At 35.1% G+C, this 20997-nt stretch overlaps 1 protein-coding gene across 1 annotated transcript in view; it reads right to left on the reverse strand.

The window, feature by feature from the left end:
- Nucleotides 1-3605, reverse strand: part of GPRC6A (G protein-coupled receptor class C group 6 member A) — a 33194-nt gene extending 29589 nt beyond the window's left edge. The window contains exon 1 of the mRNA XM_005551664.5: nt 3347-3605. Within this exon, the coding sequence (XP_005551721.3) occupies nt 3347-3540 (194 nt within the window). The 5' untranslated portion in view covers nt 3541-3605. The remainder of the gene's footprint in view (nt 1-3346) is intronic.
- Nucleotides 3606-20997: the final 17392 nt, after the last annotated feature.

The raw sequence follows: 20997 nt of genomic DNA on the forward strand, positions 1-20997 counted from the left end.
AATAAATTTAACCAAGGAGGTGAAAGATCTCTACAAGGAAAACTGCAGAATGCTGATGAAAGTAATTGAAAAGAACACAAATAAATGGAGAGATATCTCATGCTCAAGGATCAGAAAAAATAATAGTGTTAAAATGACCATAATGCCCAAAGCAACATACACAGTAAATGCAATCCCTATTAAATGTCAGTATCATTTTTCACAAATATTTAAAAAATCCTAAAATTAATATGGAACAACAACAACAAAAAAGCCAGAATAGCCACAGCAATCCTGAGCAAAATGAACAAAGCTGGAGGCATCAAACTACCTGACAAAATTATATCACAAATTTATAGTAACCAAAACAGCATGGTATAAAAATAGACACATAGACCATGGGAAACAGGATAGACAACTAAAAAATAAATCCACATATTTATTACCAACTGATTTTTGACAAAGGAGCCAAGAACATATTCAGGGGAAAGGACTTCAATAAATTGTACAGGGAAAATTGGATATCCATATGCAGAAGAATAAAACTGGACTCTTTTCCTTCACTGTATATAAAAATCAACTTGAGGTGGACTAAGAACTTAAACATAAGATCCCAAATTATAAAACTATTAGAAGAAAACAGGGAAAGCACTTAAGGACATCAGTCTAGGCAAAGATTTTTGGGTAAGACCTCAAAAGCACAGACAACTAAAATAAAAATGGACAAATGTTACTATATTAAAATAAAAATCTCTGTACAGGAAAGGAAACCATCAAGAGTGAAGAGACAGCCATTGAATGGGAGAAGATATTTGCAAACTATTCATCCAACAAAAGACTAATATCCAGAATATAGATGAAATTGAACAACTCAACAATAAGAAAGCAAAATCTCATTAAGAAGTGGTCAAAGAACACGAACAGATGATTCTCAAAAGAAGACATATAAATGGCCAACTGGTATATAAAAAATGCTCAGCATCACTAATCATCAAAGAAATGCAAATTGAAACCACAGTGAGATATTTTCTTACGCCAGTTAGAATAGCTATTACTAAAAAGACAAAACAAAAACAAAAACAGATGCTGACAAGGACATGTGGAAGACGGAACTCATCTACACTGTTGGAGAAAATGTAAATTAGTACAACTCCTATGGGAAACAGTATGGATATTTCTCAAAAATCTAAAAATGATAAATGTAATCCAGTAGTCCTACTATTGGGTATCCAAAGAAAAGGAAATCAGTATACTAAAGGGATACCTGCACTCACATGCTTACCATAACTAACACTATTTGCAATAGCAAAGATATAGAATCAACTTGTGTCCATCAATAGAAGAATAGATAAAGAAAATGTGCTATATATACACAACAGAATACTACTCAGCCACAAAAAGAATAAAATCATATCATTTGCAGCAACATAGATGAAACTGGAGGCCATTATGTTAAGCGAAATAACTCAGGCACAGAAAGACGGATATCATATGTTCTCACTCGTATGTGGGAGACAAAAACATTGATATCATAAAGGTAGAGAGCTGACATTATAAAGGTACTAGAGGATGGGAAGGTGGGTGGATAAAGATGGGAAGGAGAGGGGATAAAGAGAGGTAGGTTAATGTGTATAAACATATAGTTAGATAAAAGATAGAAGTTCAGTCGTTTGACAGCCCAGTTACTCTAGTTAACAACAATGTATTGTATATTTCAACATAGCCAGAAGAGAGGACTTGAATTGTTTCCAATATATAGAAGTGACAGTACTCAAAGTGATGGACACCTCAAAAAGCCTGACTTGATCATTACACATTCTAGGCATATAACAGAATACCACATGTACCTCATAAATATGTAAACTAATATGTATGAATTAAAAGAAGAGAAACATAGAAGAGAAAAAGGGTAAACGAATAGGTTGTCTGACATTAAACTGTATAATATTTTCAGAGGCCACCACGTGTAAACTCCATTAGAGTTGGAACCTCCTTGGCGTATTCACATTAGTGTGCCAGTGCCTATAATAGGGTACAGGTAATGTAGGCAATTAATAAGTAGTTGTGCAATGTTGAGTGAGTACCATTTCTCTTGATGAGTGACAAAAAGGTAAGAGATTTTCAACTGAGTGATTTTTTAAAATAGGAAATTTCCTTATTTGGTCAAATAGCTATTCAGTGTTTTCCATCCTTAATTGTTGGCCTGCAATTGCGGGCCTCAACTCTGCAGCCATTCTTTGTGTGCCAAAGTAGTGCTCTGAAAATCTTCATTAATTGTTATTATGTTTTTTACTATTCTCTGGTATTCCTGCTAATCAATGATTATGATGACAATAGCTAAAAGTGCCTAACTTTTAGGGAGAATGCCAAGAAATCTTAGTATGACAGGGGATCACATTTTATCTAAAAGTATTTTTAGAGGGCTTGGGAAATACTTCGTCGATAAAGAAAGAAAGGTAAGAGAAAAAACAAGATTAAACTTAGACACAGAAACATAAAAGTAGAATGGTAATTTTAGAGTTGGAAGGAGGCATGAAGAGCACATTCCATAGCAACAGCAGCTGATGCTGCCTGTGTCCTTAGAGATTATCCAGGCCTTTGTTTTACAGATGAGAAAATACACATGACAGTGAAACTGGAACTCAGAGTTTAAGTGATCTACCTAAGTTTACAAAATTAGCTTGTCTCAAAACTGAAATGAGAATTAGAATATCCTCTTCTCCTTAAGGAAAATCCATTTGCAACACCTTCCACCCAGCTTTACCTTTCCACATTACACTGTGCCAGTGAAATGTCTTTCTCATAGGTAAGCTCTCATGACACAAAGTGTTCATCCAGGAGGAAGGAGCACTTTGAGTTGAGGAGGGTCTTAATTTATCAGGAAAGAGTTAGACTATTTCTGGAATGAAACGAATGCAGTGTTGAAAAAAAAAATGAAATGTTAGTAAGAAAAAATTCAGCTACAGTCTATTTTAAACAAAGCATTAAATAATAGATCTGTGTTTAAAATAAAATACATGTTTTCTGTGATAGAAATACATGTGGGCTATGTATGCTTGTAGTGAAAAATAGGCCACAATGTCTTCTCAAGTGACTTCAGGCATTGTTTTATAAGGCAAAATCTAAATAAATATATTAATGAAAAGCATTCATATCCTCTGCACTTGGAAGTTGTTTCATTATACATATAGGGCTGTTATAGTACTCTTTTAAAGAAAGATTGCAAGATTAACCATATGCAACCTAAAAATATATATGAGTTTATTTTTAAAAATGATTTAGATATTAATACAAGTCAACAGTTTATATGTCCTAGTCTCATGACAGAATCTTGAAATCTAAATGTATTTTTTGAGACTTTACTCACCCAACACACTTCTGGATTTGTGGTCGTCTGGGATAGTCTTCTGAGGACAACATTTTTTCATGAATAGCAAACAAACCTCCAATTATGATATGTCCCGGAGAAGTGGCAGCCACAAAGTCATCAGGGGTCTGGCAAGGCTGTGAAGTAGCAAGAATAATCATAAAGCAGGTAATTAGTATAATTAATAATGCCATGTTTCCATCTCATTTGCTCAGTTCATGTGAGTTCTTAAGTGCATGGAGTGCCAACAAGATTCCTATTTCACCTGTAAACACCTTATAAGGTATAGGACAGTGTCAAGGGCCAGAAACACTCAGTATTCAGATACTTGATGATAGTCAAAACAGTTATTTCACCAATAAGAACATAGACTTTTTAACACTCCAGTGTTAGAGATAATGTGATAGCAGTCATGTGATGTAAAAGCTGATAGAATTATAAACACAAGTCTAACTGTAATGGTACTTTTTCACTCTAGTGATATGTCAAGGGCCCTGAGTCACGTTGGCATTTCTTTTGAAGCAGAATGTAGAACTTTCAAGAAGCAGCAGTTTGGAAGAGTTTTTCCACTTTAGAAATAGACAGTTCTACATTTCAAAAAGGTATCACATTCAAGGCACAAATAATTCAATATAGTTTATCAGGTGTTTAGAAAAAAACATCCTGATTTTCTTTTTCCTGAAAAGCTCTATTTAAAAAATGAAATTCAGTTAAATTTGGGTATTTGTCACTCCCACATTAGGTATTTGTCATTTCCAGTTTCCCTGTGTTAGAAATACATAGCTTTTGTGAAGATGGGTAAAACTAAAAACAAGATGAAACTTGTCTGATACAGTATTTTGCTTTGAACAAGAAAGGTCTGTTCATAGATCATTGCCATTTCCACTATTGTGGATGCTATATTTTAATAAATTTGGAACTAATTTCAGGCTATATATTCTTAAATACTTAGGAATCTGAACTAACATAATTTGATGGGTGTCTTTTGGAATTTAACAGAGGATAGAGAAACCTCAATGATGTAGTCACCATTAAGAAAAAGTTCAAAGTTTTAAAATTTATTTAATAAAATCAGTCTTTTAAAAATATTTTATTAAAAATGAATATCTCATGGGCAAGCAGTTTCAAATCCAATACATTCAGTTTGTTTGATGAGTAGCAGATACATTTAAAGAAATTTCAAGGCCGGGCGCGGTGGCTCAAGCCTGTAATCCCAGCACTTTGGGAGGCCGAGACGGGCGGATCACGAGGTCAGGAGATCGAAACCATCCTGGCTAACACGGTGAAACCCCGTCTCTATTAAGAAATACAAAAAACTAGCCGGGCGAGGTGGCGGGCGCCTGTAGTCCCAGCTACTCGGGAGGCTGAGGCCGGAGAATGGCGTGAACCCGGGAGGCGGAGCTTGCAGTGAGCTGAGATCCGGCCACTGCACTCCAGCCTGGGTGACAGAGCGAGACTCCGTCTCAAAAAAAAAAAAAAAAAAAAAAAAAAAAAAAAAAAAAAAAAAAAAAAAAAGAAATTTCAAAAAAATGAAAGAGTGCAATGGCCACTGTGGCATTTTTTCATTATCTAAATTAGGCTTAGATTCCATGGTCCAGTAGGGTTATACCAGCTGAGGAGTGGAGAAGTCACAGCTCATCATGCAGCTTCAAATGTTTTCTTAAGTCTTAGCATTTTTACTAATGGCAGGATTTTCTATTAGAATGAAAACCAGTTAACTTCAGTTGCCCAGAAAGTTTAACAAACATACATGAGTCTGAAGACTCTTGAAATGTTTAGCAATTACATTTTACTCATCTTAATCTTATTACTTATTGGTGTATGTGTGTGTTTGGTGTCGGATGGATTTATATTTTCATGAATTTAGTTATTTTGCTTGGATAACCTCAAAGGTCTTATGTAATTACAAGTTCAAAAATGATTTCAGGAAAACTAAACTAAAAAATGAGAAATCCAGATAATTCCCAGCAAAATTATAGTAAGTATTAAGCAACTCAGAGTGATTCTGAAGATGCATTATTCAGATGACATTTCTTTGAAAAATCAATGACAAAAGTTATGCCAATAATGTCTTTTAGGTTGCAGTTTCAACAATATTTAGGGTCTTTGTAATCTGATGAAATGTAAAGATAAGGCACTTTTAAAATTTTAATAAATATAATCTAAGTTTGAAGAACTATGTCTTTAAAGGAGCCTCCGAAGGTAGGAAAACAAAACATCTAAAAAGACTTTTGCGCTGTAAAATGAAGTATCACGTGGCAGAAAGGGCCCAAACTTTGGAATCAGATAGACCTGGGTTGCTCTGCCCACTACTTAGCTGTGTGACACTGAATGAGTTACCTAACTTCTCTGAAAAATAATTTTCTCATCTATAAAGGAGTTGAGGTACTCTATCTAACAAATATGTTGTGAGACAAGCTGGTTTGATTTGCACAGCTCCTGTATTCTAGCACGCACTGAATAATTAGTTCGTTTCCCTTCTTTCCCTTGCCAAAACTAAACTGAAAGTTATCATTTCCTAAATTTGTAGAGGTTTCTTTCTTTCTTTTTTTTTTGAGATGGAGTTTCGCTCTTGTTGCCCAGGCTGGAGTGTAATGGCATGATCTTGGCTCACTGCAACTCCACCTCCTGGGTTCAAGCGATTTTCCTGCCTCACCCTCCCGAGTAGCTGGGATTACAAGCGTGTTCCACCACGCCTGGCTAATTTTTTGTATTTTTAGTAGAGACAGGGTTTCACCATGTTGACTGGGCTGGTCTCGAACTCCTGACCTCAGGTGATCCACCCGCTTCGGCCTCCCAGAGTGCTGGGATTACAGGCACGAGCCACTGCACCCAGTCAAATTTGTAGTGCTTTCTACAGCTGGCTAAATCATTGTTCAAAGATTTTTGTCAAGCATTAAATGCATGGTAGAAATGACTTTTGTAATAGTACTACTAGTTGGTTGTTGTCACGTTGGAATGCAAATCCATTGTTAAGTTAAACTTGAAGGAAGATATAGAATATGTTAATTACTTTAGAATTCCACTGGAAACATTATCGTCACTCTTGTAGTTTCTGTTATTGGGAATAGAACTTTTAGCCATAATTTAGAATGTACAGTTACTATATTTTTTCTATTTAAAAAATCATTATAAATGACAACAATAACTACTTCTATTCCAAAAGATTTTGATTTTTATCTTAAGTAACTATTTCTGGAGGGTAAAACCTCTTAAAAATTTTTGAGATATGAATTACTGACAGGACTAGCTTATTGCTCCTTTTGATCTCAAGAGTCTATATTTCTTTGTAACTAGCCTTACCTGGAGGGCTATCTGGTTAAAATAACTTAGAGGGAAGTAAGAAAGTATCACTCCCCACGTAATTATCATAAAGATACCATTATCCTGGTTGAACAAGCCTAGTAGGAAAATACCGTCAATGATTAAAGATACTTTATTCTAAAATGGTGAGATTGTAGCACTGAAGATGGGGTGGCTTCCCACTGATGAAAGGCTGCATGAAGATGGGATCAGGCTGGAAATGATACTCTGGGAGCAGGGGCAGGGAATACCACATTCGCACTCAAGAAAGACCTCAAGAGGGTGAGGTTTGACACACATCTTATTTTATTTTAACATTTTATTTTTCCCTCCTGTTATTCCAGCTTCCCACTCACCCTCCTCAATTGCACACCTGTCTTTCATACTTCATTGAGTTTCAACTTAACAATGACACTACAAAATTATTTTCAGTGCTATTTGCATCTGCAATAAGATTTTTAAAACAGAAACGTCTTCAAGATTAAAGGAATCCATTTATAACAATGGCATTTCAGTTGTCTGCAAGAGGGGGTCGAGGGAGGTAGAGCGTGGCAGGGGCTCACGGGGGATCTTTAGCCCACACTAGGCAGGCAGCTGACTATGCCGCTGCACGTGGAGTCAGCCTGATGGAACAGGTCAGAGCGTGGCCTCTGGAAGGGAAGAAGCTGACACCAATGTTATGAGGGTAGATGCCAATATCTACAGCCTAGGGGGAAAATAAACAGAACTTAAGAATGACTTCTGACCCATCATTCCATATTGTCAAACTGCTTCAGTTTCCTTTTGTTTTTCAGGGCAGCATGAACAAAAATATATTTAGCCAAAACAAGCAGGTATTCAAAACACAATTTTCCAATTCCGTTTTATTTCATCAACATTAAATTTGAATGCATTTTTTTCTGCTTGTGGTGTGCCTGTCTTTCTCAATAATTCCTTATCAAGAAGTCACAGCAGGAGAGATTTTGCCCTTAAAAACACAACCATAAGCACTAAGCCATGAATCCCACAATTAGGCACGTTCAACTGGCATCTCTTGTGCTACTAGCTTACAAGCTTATTTAATCCTCCCATTATTTTCTAATTTTTCACGTGCTTACTATTACCTCTTCAACTAGATTGAAGCTTTTTGAAGATTGAGATAAAAGTTTTATACTTCTTTGTGTATCTCATAGTTCAAATGGCAGGCTTTTTTATTAGGACAACTTCGGTTGTCCAGAGAGTTTAACAAACATATATGAGTTTAAAGACTCTAAATGTCTTGCAATTACATGTTACTTATTATAATGTTATTATTTACTTGTGTATGTATGCATTTAATCACATTACAAATATATTGATCAGTTTGCTCATCTTAACAGATCATCAATAAGCTCATAGTAGATAGATGAGCCCCAGAAAATGAATCCAAGCTATAGCTCTCACTAGATATGATCAGGAACTTTTACAGTCTATTGCTATTATCATTTACCCAAGAAAATAAAAATATCAATTCATATTGCTTAATAAGTATTGAATGCTAGAGGGATATCACTGCACCTTAAATGAAGAGTTCAATAAAACCTCTTCTAGAGGTAAAATTACAAGCAAAAGCCTAAATCCCCACTGGGCCCCACTGGATGCATAGCTAAGAAAGTTATTTCATTTAGCTGAATTTCAAATATGTAAAAAAGAGAAAGATTGGTCCTTAACAAGGTCATAAAATAACCAAGTCAGATTTTGGTTCTCTTGTATCTTCCCTCACCAGGTGCCCTATTTCCCTGTACTTGCCCAGCTGGCTTATTATTCCATCACTGCACTATTTAATATTGAACTATCACTGATCACTGCAACACTCTACTTCATCCTGCTCCATTTTCTTCTCCTGCTGTACCTGGTCTGTAATTGAAATCCCCCCTAGCATTTCTTATTTAATGTGTAGTTTTAACATTAGGTAATTAATTTTCTTTAATGGGCAACATACAGCATTTTATCTTACTTAGGGTACCCTAGGAGGTCTATGGATGGACTTCATGAGAGTCTGTGAATCTTTTGAAATTGTATAAAAGTTTTGAGTGAATATGCATATGTAGATTTTTCTGGGGAGAACATTCAGTGCTGTCATCAGATTATCAAAGGGACATTTAGCCCCAGAAATGTGAAGAACCACTGTCTGTTTTATTAGAACACTGTCAAATCTATTAGAACAGATTTGAAGCCTGCTTTCAGGAAACACAGGAATGTTTTCTGAGATAATGATCCTGCCTTTGTTGTTACCTGTTTGTAACTCGAATGATCCTCACTAATCTCCCACCAACAACTTCATGTGCCTGATACACATCACCATTTAATACCATCAGCGAAAAGATTGTTAACAATGTATTATTGTCCACAAATTCCTTCTCATTCATCCAAGTGTAGAACTCAGCTAGATCACTACCCTAAGACCAGATCTGCTTACCTTACTGTGAAATAGGGAAGGTGGCAATTTTCTGGTGAAGTTAAGCAGTAGTAATAATCTATAAGGTTTTATTGGTACAGAAGAAGTCAAGTGTTCACTTTTCAAAACTATTTTCTATTTTTTAAAATTTTATTTTAAATTCCAGGATACATGTGCAGGACATGAAGGTTTGTTACATAGGTAAACATGTGCCATGGTGGTTTGCTGCACCTATCAACACATCACCTAGGTATTAAACCCAGCATACATTAACTATTTACCCTGATGCTCTCCCCTCCCCCGATCCACCCTATAGGCCCCAGTGTGTGTAGTTCCCCTCTCTGTGCCCATGTGTTCTCATTGTTTAGCTCCCACTTATAAGTGAGAACATGAAGCGTTTGGTTTCCTGTTCCTGTGTTAGTTTGCTGAGGATAACCGCTTCCAGCTCCATCCATGCCTCTACAAATAACATTATCTTGTTCCTTTTTATGGCTACATAGTATTCCATGGTGTATATGTATCACATTTTCTTTATGCAGTCTATCATTGATGGGCATTTGGGTTGATTCCATGTCTTTGCTATTGTAAATAGTGCTGCAACAAAAAATTATTTTCTAACAATCATACAAAAAATGAATTGTTATTAAAATACTTTGTTGTAAATTGAAGAGATATATATATACACATATATATAAATATATATATATGTGTGTGTCTATATATACATATATATATATAGACACACACAATTCACCCTTGGACAACGTGGGTTTGAACTACATGGATACATGAATTTTCTTCTGCTTCTGCTATACCTGAGACAGTAAGACCAATCTCTCCTTTTCCTCCTTCTTCTCAGCCTACTCAAAGTGAAGGTGACAAGAATGAAGGCCTTTATGATGATTCATTTCCACTTAATGAATAGAAATATATTTTTTCTTCCTTATGATTTTCTTAATAATGTTTTATTTATTTTATTGTAAGAATATAGCATATAATACATATAACATAAGAAATATGTGTTAATCGATTGCTTAGGTTATTCGTAAGGCTTCTGGTCAACAACAGGTTATTACTAGTTAAGTTCTGGGATGCTTTGTACAGGGAAGGTGCAGCACCTCTAACCCCTGCATTGTCCAAGGGTCAACTGTATGATTTTAATATACATGTATATACATGTATATGTTCCCACCACTTCAGGGAAGAGCTCTAATCTTTTAGGATACTATCCAGCTCTGTCTTTCATTGTCTCCTACAGAATGGCAACATGGTATTCCATCATCCTCTTTCTTAGCCCCGATATTACACTACTAGTCATAAAAATTACTTCTTTCATCCAACTCAGCACTAATTGTAAAACAAGCAACCCTCCACCCCCCAAATCCCAAAGTATCTACCGGTTACTCAGCTTAGTGTTTAATCATTGCCTCATCTTCTTTTTGGGTACTGACTGAATCACTCATATTGCAACTGTATTTTCAGTAGAGTCATTAAAAAATACCAAAAGGTTTCAGTCTTTTTGTATAGCAAGTTGCATAAGCTTAAAAACCATTTTGATATCAAACTAAAGTATAAATTCAATGAAAAATAAATCTGCCAAATTACTACTTTAGTGCCGTTGATATAAAAATTAGCTGATTGAATTTCTCTTTTCAATTTTCTGATGTATATACACATAGTCCAATTCAACAACTAACTAACTTAGCTGTCTTTTCTATGTAGTAAATAAATAATATAGGATATATAAAATAAACTTTCTTCAGGAATCACAAACTGTGCCCCTAGATCCCCACAATCTGTGATAGAACATTCCACACACAACAAATGCTTAAATTGGCAAGAAACCCAGATTACCATGTTGGACTCAAAGTTGAGGGCACATAAATCCTGCAAATGTTAATACCAGAGTATTTTCACCCTTCTTGTGTTTGATTTTGGCTTCAATGTGACTTTCCTCAGAAAACGTGCTCATTTTCTTCACAGCATTTATCAATATCTATCATTGTTAGTTTTTTGTGTATTGTCTACCTCCTCCATTATTTTAAAGCTCTATAAGGACAGAGATTATATGCACATATTTACTAAAATATATTCAGCTTCTTAAACAGGACTTATGAATGGTAGACATTCAATAACTAGTTGTCAGATGAATGAACGAGTACATTGAAATAGCACAGGCATGAGTGATTACAGCTTAGACTGCTTTTCTTAACCGGGTGGATGTAGCTTTAGGAAAACTGCAATACCTGGAACAGCTCTGAAAGCTGAATGTTGGTGAGGAACACTCAGAAGCTAAAAGCAGAAACTCCAAGTTCACATTGGTTTTCTCCAGTCTGTGATGTCAGAATGAGGATTTGTTTGGGAGAATCGGTAACACCTGCTTTCCTATTTATCCATTCTTTGCGCTCCTCTCTTAATGACACAATATAGTCAGCACCTGCCTGGTTGTAAGCCCAAAAGACTTCCCACTACTTACTTGTTATTTGTTTTCAACAGACATATCCCATCATCCATCAGGTTCACAGTTCATGTTGTGAGTGTGGCGTGTTTATGTTTTAAGGATAAATAACCTTTTATATGTGCTACACATGCCACTTTAGGCTCTGTTCAGTAGCAAGAAACAGGCCAACTCAAATGAAAAGTAATTAGACAACAGATTCAGAAATTCTTTCATAAGGAATAGGCTATCAGTGAAAAGATTGTAAAAGATTGTTCAGGAATAGGAGTACATGCCATTATAGATTTCTACTTAATGTAAGGAAAAATATGAGGTTGGCAATTTTGAGTGGGCAATAGGACACTGTGTGAGAGACAATATCAGGTCTTCTTCCTTGAGATTTTAGACAACCAACAGATTTAATCCCTTAAACAAATGCAGACAACTATGGTTAGACCAGCTTGGTGAATTACTGATGATCTAGCTGCTTCAGTTGACCAGCAATCATCGAGAGTTTCCTTTGAAAGCTTACCTGTAGGATGTGATACTAGAACTCTTAAAAAAAAAAAAAGGTAGAAAACCCTCTCTACTATGATTAGAAAAGACAGTGTAACAGATAACCAATTTAAAAAGATAACAAATTTACCTAGGACTGCTGTATAGAATTCTGGTTGATTAGATTCTTCAATCAACAGTAGTTTTGTTTAACTGAATCCATCTATTTGTCCTCAAATACTGTAGAAATAAATGTGTATAATTCTTTAAATTGGTAAAGTAGAAAATACAAGTTGGAAACAAGAAATGAGGTTGAATCATAGATATACTTGTGCTATTATCAAATTTCTTGTGGTACAGTCACAGGTAAACTGATTACGTAGCAATTCAACGCTTTAGGAATGTATAGAGACAACTTGGATCATTTATATCAGCAATTCTGTTGTAAGAATTGCTTACTTTATCTAAATTAGCCTCAGATAATTACCTAGCAGTTGATCAAAGTTACTTTTCATTTGCCTATAGATGCTTTCTTTTCTTGTTGAAGAGGCATATTAAACCATGCCTATGATACATTCATTTATTCATCATATACTTACTGAGTGTCTACTACATTTTAGGTATTGTTCTTAGTGCTGGAGAAACAGAAGTGAATGAAATAGGATGGAAAAAACTTATAAAGTTTACATCCTAATAGGGAAGGCAGGCAATGACAAAAATATATATTTTGTAACATCGTAGAAGGTATTAAGAAGATTTTGAAAAATAATAAAGCAGTGAAGGGCATAGGAAGTTCTAGAGTAGGGTTGACATTTTAGTCAGGCAAGTTGGTCAGTAAAGGCCTTTTTAAGAAGATAATATGTAAGCAAAGACTTAGAGCAGGTCAGGGAGGGAAGCATGTGGATGTGGGAAGTAAAAGTGATCCAGGCAGAGGTGAGTGCAACAACCTGAAGAGGGAGCCCAGCAGAATAGCACAGGGATGTGTGATGTGGAGTAAAGGGAGCAAGGGGAACATAGAGTGAGAAATATTAGAGAGCTGACAGCCATATCGTAAGGGCTTTTTCAGAACTTTGTTTTTTACTTTGAAATTGGAAGTCGCTGGAAGGTTTTGACTAGCAGAGTGATATATTCTGATTTAGATTTTTAAAGATCATTTTGTCTCTGTTGAGAATAGATTGCAGGCTACTTGGTAACTCTTGTAATAATTCAGGCAAGATGATGTTGGCTCTGATAAGGCTGGTAGTAGTAAAGGAAGTGAAAAGTAGGCAAAATCGGGATATATTTTAAAAAATGGAGCCAACAGGATTTGCTGACATAATGCACATGGGATACAAGAAAAAAATGAGGAGTCAAGGATGACTACAAATTTTCATTCTGAGCAACTGGAAGCACCAAGTTGCAATTACTTCCGAAGAATAGAATGCAGGAGTAGCAGATTCAGAGTGAGAAATACCAGAATTTCAACACTGGATCTTTCAGTTTGAAATATTTATAATTCATATTTAAATAAAGGTGTCAAGGCAATAGAATATATGAGTGCAATATTCAGAAGTTATGTTTGGGTGAGAAATATAATATGAAAAATCATCATCATGTATATGGTGTTAAGGCCATGGAACTAGAAGAGATCTTCTCATCAAATATTAGTGAAGATGTTAAAGAGATGAGGTCCAAAGTCTGACTCCTGAGACACTCCAGTGTCGAGGATAGAAACGGCAGAAGAATGAGCAGAAGCGACCAGTGAGGTAGGAGAAGACTCAGGAGGTAAAGAACACTTTCGAGGATTGATCTATATTGTCAAATGCTGCTTAGGTGAAATAAGATGAGGACTAAAAATTGAGCACTGGGTTTAGCAATGTTAAGGACATTGATGACCTTGACGAGAGTAGTTTTGGTGAAGTAGTGGGGGATAAACTAAATGTTTGTTAGTTAGTTAGTTAAATGGCCACCTTCAGACTGATGCTTGGGTCACTGTGGATTTATCAGGTTAATATGGTGATGTTTGAAATATTCCAAAGGCTAACCTTTTAGTTCAGTTATTCGGACATCTAAATCTAATTGTTTGCCAATAATGTAGAATGAACAATATTATGTTTCAATCACTATGCTAAAAATCCAAAAGGTAGGTTATATTAATAAATGCATTTTAAATAAGAGAAATCCTAGGCTGAAGGAATTTTGTTGCTTGCTGAGAATGGCATGCCCTAAATGCTGCAGTTGGGATTCAGATCCACATCGATCTGGATCCAGAGACTGTGTTTTTATCTTTTCTACCCCATAGCCCTCTCCTAATGTCCAAGAGACACTGAAGTCATAAATGTCACATTGACTTCTGTGCTAGATGACTCCATATGGCCTTCTAGAGAATAGAGTTAATGGAGCTCATGGGTGAATTTATCATACATCCTAGGAATGCATTAAGATAAAACACCAGACAACCTCTGGTGAGATTCTTTCTTGTCTATTTCATTTAGCCAATGTGACTCTCATGGTTATTTATACCCATTGAAAAAATTAATGGCAATTAAGTAATATAATTTTGTTTTCAGAAGTGGGAGAATGGACTGATTTACAATTGTATTCTATCTCTTAAATAATACACGATACTAAAATGTTCACAGAACTTTTCATAATAACTATCATAGTTTTGGCAGCTTAACAGTCTTCAAAAGTTTTGAGATATTGAACTTTACAAGCATTTGGAAGTATTTAAAAATTTTTAGTCATCATTTTTATGATTAAATACCTCTATCTAGTACATTAGAATAGAGGGATACAGATTCTACAAAGAAAAAGAAAGAAAGCGGAAAGCAAGGAAATCAGGAAGGGAGAACAGCAGAAGAAAGGAAGGAAAAAAAAGAAAGAAAAGAAAATTATAGGTTTCAAATTTTCTACCCTTTATAATTTTTCCAATATTCATAAAAGAATGTACTGTCGAATATTTAAATTACCTGAGGGCAGGAATTTTTGTCCGTTTTTGTTTTTCCTCCTAACACTGTCACCTGAGTGGCTAAATCACAGACTTTCATATAGAAGGCTCTCCATAAATATTTGTGGAATGAAGCAATGAACATAAGTATTTCTGAAATTTATTAAATTTAGATCCTAAAAACATAATGTATAGTAATAATGTTTATATTGTTACCACATATAAAGCTATTAGTATCATCTCATCAAAATAAACCTAAAATATAAATTTCAGCACGTATTTCTTCTGCATGATTCATTACCCATTGCTTGGACATCTTCAGCCACAAAACTCCTAACTTTCAGTTCCTCGGTGACTCATGCATGACTCCTCACAACCTAGACCCCAATCCTCCTCCAGCTTATCCCTGACGATCTCCCCTTGCCTCCCTATTCTGAAGCCAAATTGAATGTGTTTCATACTTGCTGTGCCGTTTTACACATTGTCCCCTGTTTTAGCTACTTATTTTGCATGTTCAAGAAATGAAATATAGTCATGCACAGAATAATGCTTCTGTCAACAATGGACTATATATATGACAGTGGCAGTCTCCTAATATTGTAATAAATTATTTTCACTGTACCTTTTCTGTCTTTAGATATCTTTAGATACACAAATACTTCCAATTGTGTTACAATTGCCTGCAGCATTGTAGCTCAGGAGCAATAGGCTGTACCATATAGCCTAGGTGTGTAGTAGGCTATACCATCTAGGTTTGTGTGAATACACTCTATGATGTTCACACCACAACAAAATCACCTAATGATGCATTTCTCAGAATATATCCCTGTCATTAAATGATACATGACTGTACTTAGTGTAAATGTAACAAAACATGCACAGGGCTTGGGGCTTGTATAACGAAACATGCACAGGGCTTGTATACTTCACAGCAGCCTGTGTTATAATTTTTGCTTCATCTGTCAATTGTAATTTGGGGAACTCAAAACAAAAATGATGATGTGTTTTATTTACCCATATGCTTACTCTCCATTGTCCTTTCTTCTTTCCTAGTGTTTCAAGGTTTCTTCTTGTGTTAATTATATATTTTTTATCTTGATTTTTGTACATTGATATCTTGTGGCCTTGTTGACCCTGGAGAGACTGCCCCTCCCAGGGCTAGGTAATTCCTAAAGATAGCAAAAAATTCACCGTTCACATCCAAACCAACCAAACCAGAGCCCATATCTCCAACAACATACTTTGTCAGCCTCTCACACTCTAGGCCATTATCCGGTTTCCCTAATCATTCCAATGCCAGGTAACAGACAGCTAGCAATAGCTGTAATTCTCTAGAGCCCAGTGAAATTCTGCAAACTAGACAATTCTACACCCATCATCTTACCCATCCTCTCCCGTTCCTTCTCTTGGAATCCAGAACAAAGGCCCCTAGCTCATGTTCTGCTTACCCCTAGTCAACCTCCCCCTGCTTACTGATGGACCGCATTACTTCCTCTTGTGGCCCTGCATAGCATGCCAAGCCTTCTGTTTCTAGGAATCTGTTAGTATAAAAAACTTCTTCCTTCATGACAGTCATTTCTGTATCTGTGTGTCTTACCATATCTGATTAAAACAAATCCTGGGTTCCTTTAAAACACTTTTAAAACCACTCCTTTCTATTTGGAGAATTTCCTTCCAGTCATTTTGTTAGGATAGGCCTGCTGTGATAAATTCTGTTTTCTTTCAATTTTGAATGTCTTGATTTTCCTTTCATTCTTGAAAAATATTTTCACTGGTAGATGATTCTGGCTTGACAGTTCTTTTCTTTCAGCACTTGAAAAACATTATACCACTTTCTTCCCAGAAGTGGAAGTCAAGGCCCTTGTGTTAATAACTGTTGCATCTTGTCGTATCAATTTGCCATCCACCTGTGTTTTCCACTACATTTGAATACCTTGAAGTTTTTATTCAAGTACAACTCCAGTGCAAACACCCTGTCTGGCCATTAGTAGATGTGCCACAAAGACTTGTAGAACAAATTGATCTTGAAAAAATAATATTCTAATAATTAAAGCAATATTTAATACTTATTCTGTCCAAATCATTTCAAATTGTTAACTCCCTGGGAATAAGCACTTATGATCTGTAAATCACTTTTCTACTAGGATGAGCCTTTCTATGAGATGAATAAAATTTACACTTTACCAAAGGTAAGGAGCGAAACTAGCTCTGCTTTTATTGAGATGAAATGCCTGTCCTGCCAAAATTACTAGAATAATTGTCAGCTCTAACATTTATAGATATATTTTCCTTTCTTAATTTCCATCTACACATACAATAAGGATTCTGGAGCAGATTCAGGAAGTCAAATTAGTTGGCTATATATACTGCAACTTTAAGTAGACATAATTTCAAGAAAACTGTGTACTATTTCTCAATATATTATACTATGAATATATTTATCCTAGAATATTAAGCTAAAATAGGATAAAAGATAAAATGCAAATTGTTTTTCTTTTCTCCTACTAAGTATGTAAATATTGTTTTTAATGAGGTGTTGTTGAAACATTTGATTTGAACTTCATAGTTCGGCTTTTGTGTTTATCTAATAGTAACAGAAAATATGTAGTTTGGAAAACACAGATGATCAAAGGCTTCCCCCATTTGTCTTCAAAGACAGTAAAGGAAAAAACAGGAAAAGAGTAATAATTAACATTTTCCAACTTTTGAACTTTGTTACTATCTTTTACATTTAACTGTATTTTTACATTTAACTTTCATAGTTTAAAACCATTATACTTTGCTTTAGTAAACAACAGATGATGAAAGCATTTTCTCGTGATCATAAAGTAAGCAAAAAAACCCTAACTTTACTTTAAAAATCCTCCAGGAGATATAAGAAAAACAAAACATTAATGAGTTACAGAGTCAAAGAATGATAGAATGCTAGCAAAAGTCTTCTAATGACTTCAGGTTTGGGTACCAGGAAAATCAGATAAAGCATTTTCTGTGAGCTACAAGAGGAAGAGATAAATAATTAAAATCTCTAGGTTAGTTTTTCCAAACTGTTGCTTAATATGTTAATAGTTGTTGTTTGATAAAAGAATTTTTATGTATGAATAAAATGTGAAACACTGGGTTGAATTAAGAACAGTAATCGGATTATTTATTTATTTATTTATTTTCTCTTGCACTCTCATATCTCAACCTTTATTCAGCCTAGAGAGACATAGCCTGCAACATTTCCCAAACCTGGAAAATGGATGTGCTGCCACTGATTTTCCACTAGTTACTTTTGGTCTTCCCACATGCTTCCTCTCACAGAGCCATAATCATGATGGGTAAACCTTTTATAGCCCTAATTTCCAAAGTAGCTTCAAGTCCAGTCATTTATTACACAGCACTAAGGGAGCATTTTTAAAAAACTGGTGTGTTATTGTTGATTTGTATTTTAATAGCTAGAAAATATGATCTGATCTTGTTATATGCTGATAACGAGTATAAATCAGTACTGTATAATACTGGCTTTTTAAGCTATTATTAAGACTTTCTTTGTGACATGGTCAATTTTTATAAACAGCCTATGTATGCTTAAAAAGGATGCAAATTCTCTATTTGTCAGGCTTAAAAATACATATATTGACGCTCCTAAATATTATTTATTCTTACTGTTTTTGCTCTTTTGCTTGAGCTATCAATCTCCCATAGTTAGATATATCCTACAGAGTATTCATATCTAGAATAAAATTTAAAAAAACTCTTATGAATCCATAAGGAAAAAGCAGACAACCCAGGAGGAAAATGGACAAAAGACCTTAAAGAAACTTCACATAAGAGGATATTCAAGGAACCAATAGATGTATGAAAAGAGGTGCAACTTCATTTACTGAAATAAAAGTTAAAACAAATACCAGTGCTTGCTTCAGAATGGTTAAAAAGAAAACATACTGGGGCCGGGCATGGTGGCTCACGCCTGTAATCCTAGCACTTTGGGAGGTCGAGGCGGGTGGATCACCTGAGGTCAGGAGTTCAAGACAAGCCTGGCCGACATGGTGAAATCCCGTCTTTACTAAAAATACAAAAACTAGCCCGGTGTGGTGGCGGGCACCTGTAATCCCAGCTACTCGGGAGGCTGAGGTGGGAGAATCGCTTGAACCTGGGAGGTGGAGGTTTCAGTGAACCGAGATCTCGCCACTGCACTCCAGCCTGGGTGATAGAGGGAGACTCTGTCTCAAAAAGAAAAAAAAAAAAAGAAAAAAAAAGAAAAAAAAAGAAAAAGAAAAAATAAAAATAAAGAAGAAAAGGAAAAGAATAAAAAAGAAAGAAAAACTGTGGGTAAGGATTCAAAGCAACCAGACTTCTCATTCACTACTGGGGAAAATATAAATTACTACAACATTACAAAGTTGTTTGCCAGTATGTACTAATGTTAAACACATGCATACACATATTACCCAGGAATTTCACTCCTAGGAAAGCCTCCCAACAGAAATATACATGTAACTTCACCAAAAGGCACTTATAATAACCTTTATAGTAGCTTGGTTTGTCAGATGCAAAACTAGAAACAACTGCAATGTCCATCAACAGTAGAATGTAAACACAAATTTTGGTATATTCACCCATACAAACTGTATCTACATGCAACAATCGGATACAGCTCCCAAACATAATGCTGAAGGAAAGAAGCTAAACAAAAGAATGCTTAGTATATTATTCCACTTATGTAATGTTAAAAAGCAATCAAAGTCATCCTATAGTGTTAGAATTTGAATAATATTTACCCTTGAGTTCTAGTAATTGGAAGGGGAACAAAGGTGTTCTGGAATGCTGATGATCTGTCTCTCAATCTGGATGCCAGGTACAGAATTTGATAAATGAAAAGTAATTGAACTGTGCACTTATAATTTCTTTACATCTATGCAGGTATATCATATGTATAAAAATGATGTTAAAAATAAAGCTATCCACCAATGGGGATTTGTTAATGTCGTTGTGAAGTTCGGCCAGTTTTGCTGTACATATTTCAAGCTACGTTACTAGGTGTACATACACATATTTATGATAGTTGTATTCTCTTTGTGGGTTTTTCATTTTATCCCTAGTGACATGTTTTGTCTTAAATCCTATTTTGTCTGATACTAAAATTATACTGCCAGCTTTCTTCTGGCTGGCACTTACCTGGTATATATTACTCCATAATTTTTGACTTTTGTGTTCTATTTTGTTTTAGGATTGTCTTATAAGCACATACAGTTAGAGTTTTTTAAAAAAATCTACCTGATTTCAAAATTCTCTGATTTTAACAGGTAAATTAACCCATTTACCTGTAGTGTGATTCCCACTACATTTGAAATTACTTCCATCTCTTCTTTGCCTTTGCTTGCCACCCTCCTTTACTGCCTCATATTGAAATGATAAAGTTTTCTTTATTTTTTCACTTTTACTCTGTTGGTTTGAAAGCTATCAATTGCATATTGAAGAGAAGTTGACCATTAGTCTTTCTGGTTTCTTTGTAGCTAAACTGTGCTTCTCTCAGGTTACATTTCATATTTTCCATTCATCTTATTTTCCATTTTTACTATGTTATGCTGAACTGGGGATGTATTTAACCATTTTTATTGTGGTGTGATATATGTACAGGTAACAGCACAACCTCTTGATTAATTTTTACAAATTAAGCATATGTATACCTACACTCACATCAAGATACAGAATATTGCCATCACTCTAGAAGACTCCTTATGCCTACTGCCAGTCATTACCTTCCAGTAAGGATAGCTACTCTTCTGACTTTTATCACATAGAGTTTTATCTGGATTTAAATTACATATAAATAGACTCATACAGTGTTTGGTTTCTTTTGCTTAGCAATATGCTTTGAGGTTTATCCATTTTGTCATATAAACTGTAATTAATTTTTTTCAGTGCTATATGGAATTCCATTGTAAAAATATATCACATTAATGTATCCATTATACTATTGGCTGATATTTGGATTGTTCCTAGGTTGGGATACTAAAAATAATCCTCCTATGAATATTCTTGTAATATATTTTGGTAAACATACGTGTATTTTTACAACATATTTT

This window comes from Macaca fascicularis, chromosome 4, assembly GCF_037993035.2.
Source record: "Macaca fascicularis isolate 582-1 chromosome 4, T2T-MFA8v1.1".
NCBI lineage: Eukaryota > Metazoa > Chordata > Mammalia > Primates > Cercopithecidae > Macaca > Macaca fascicularis.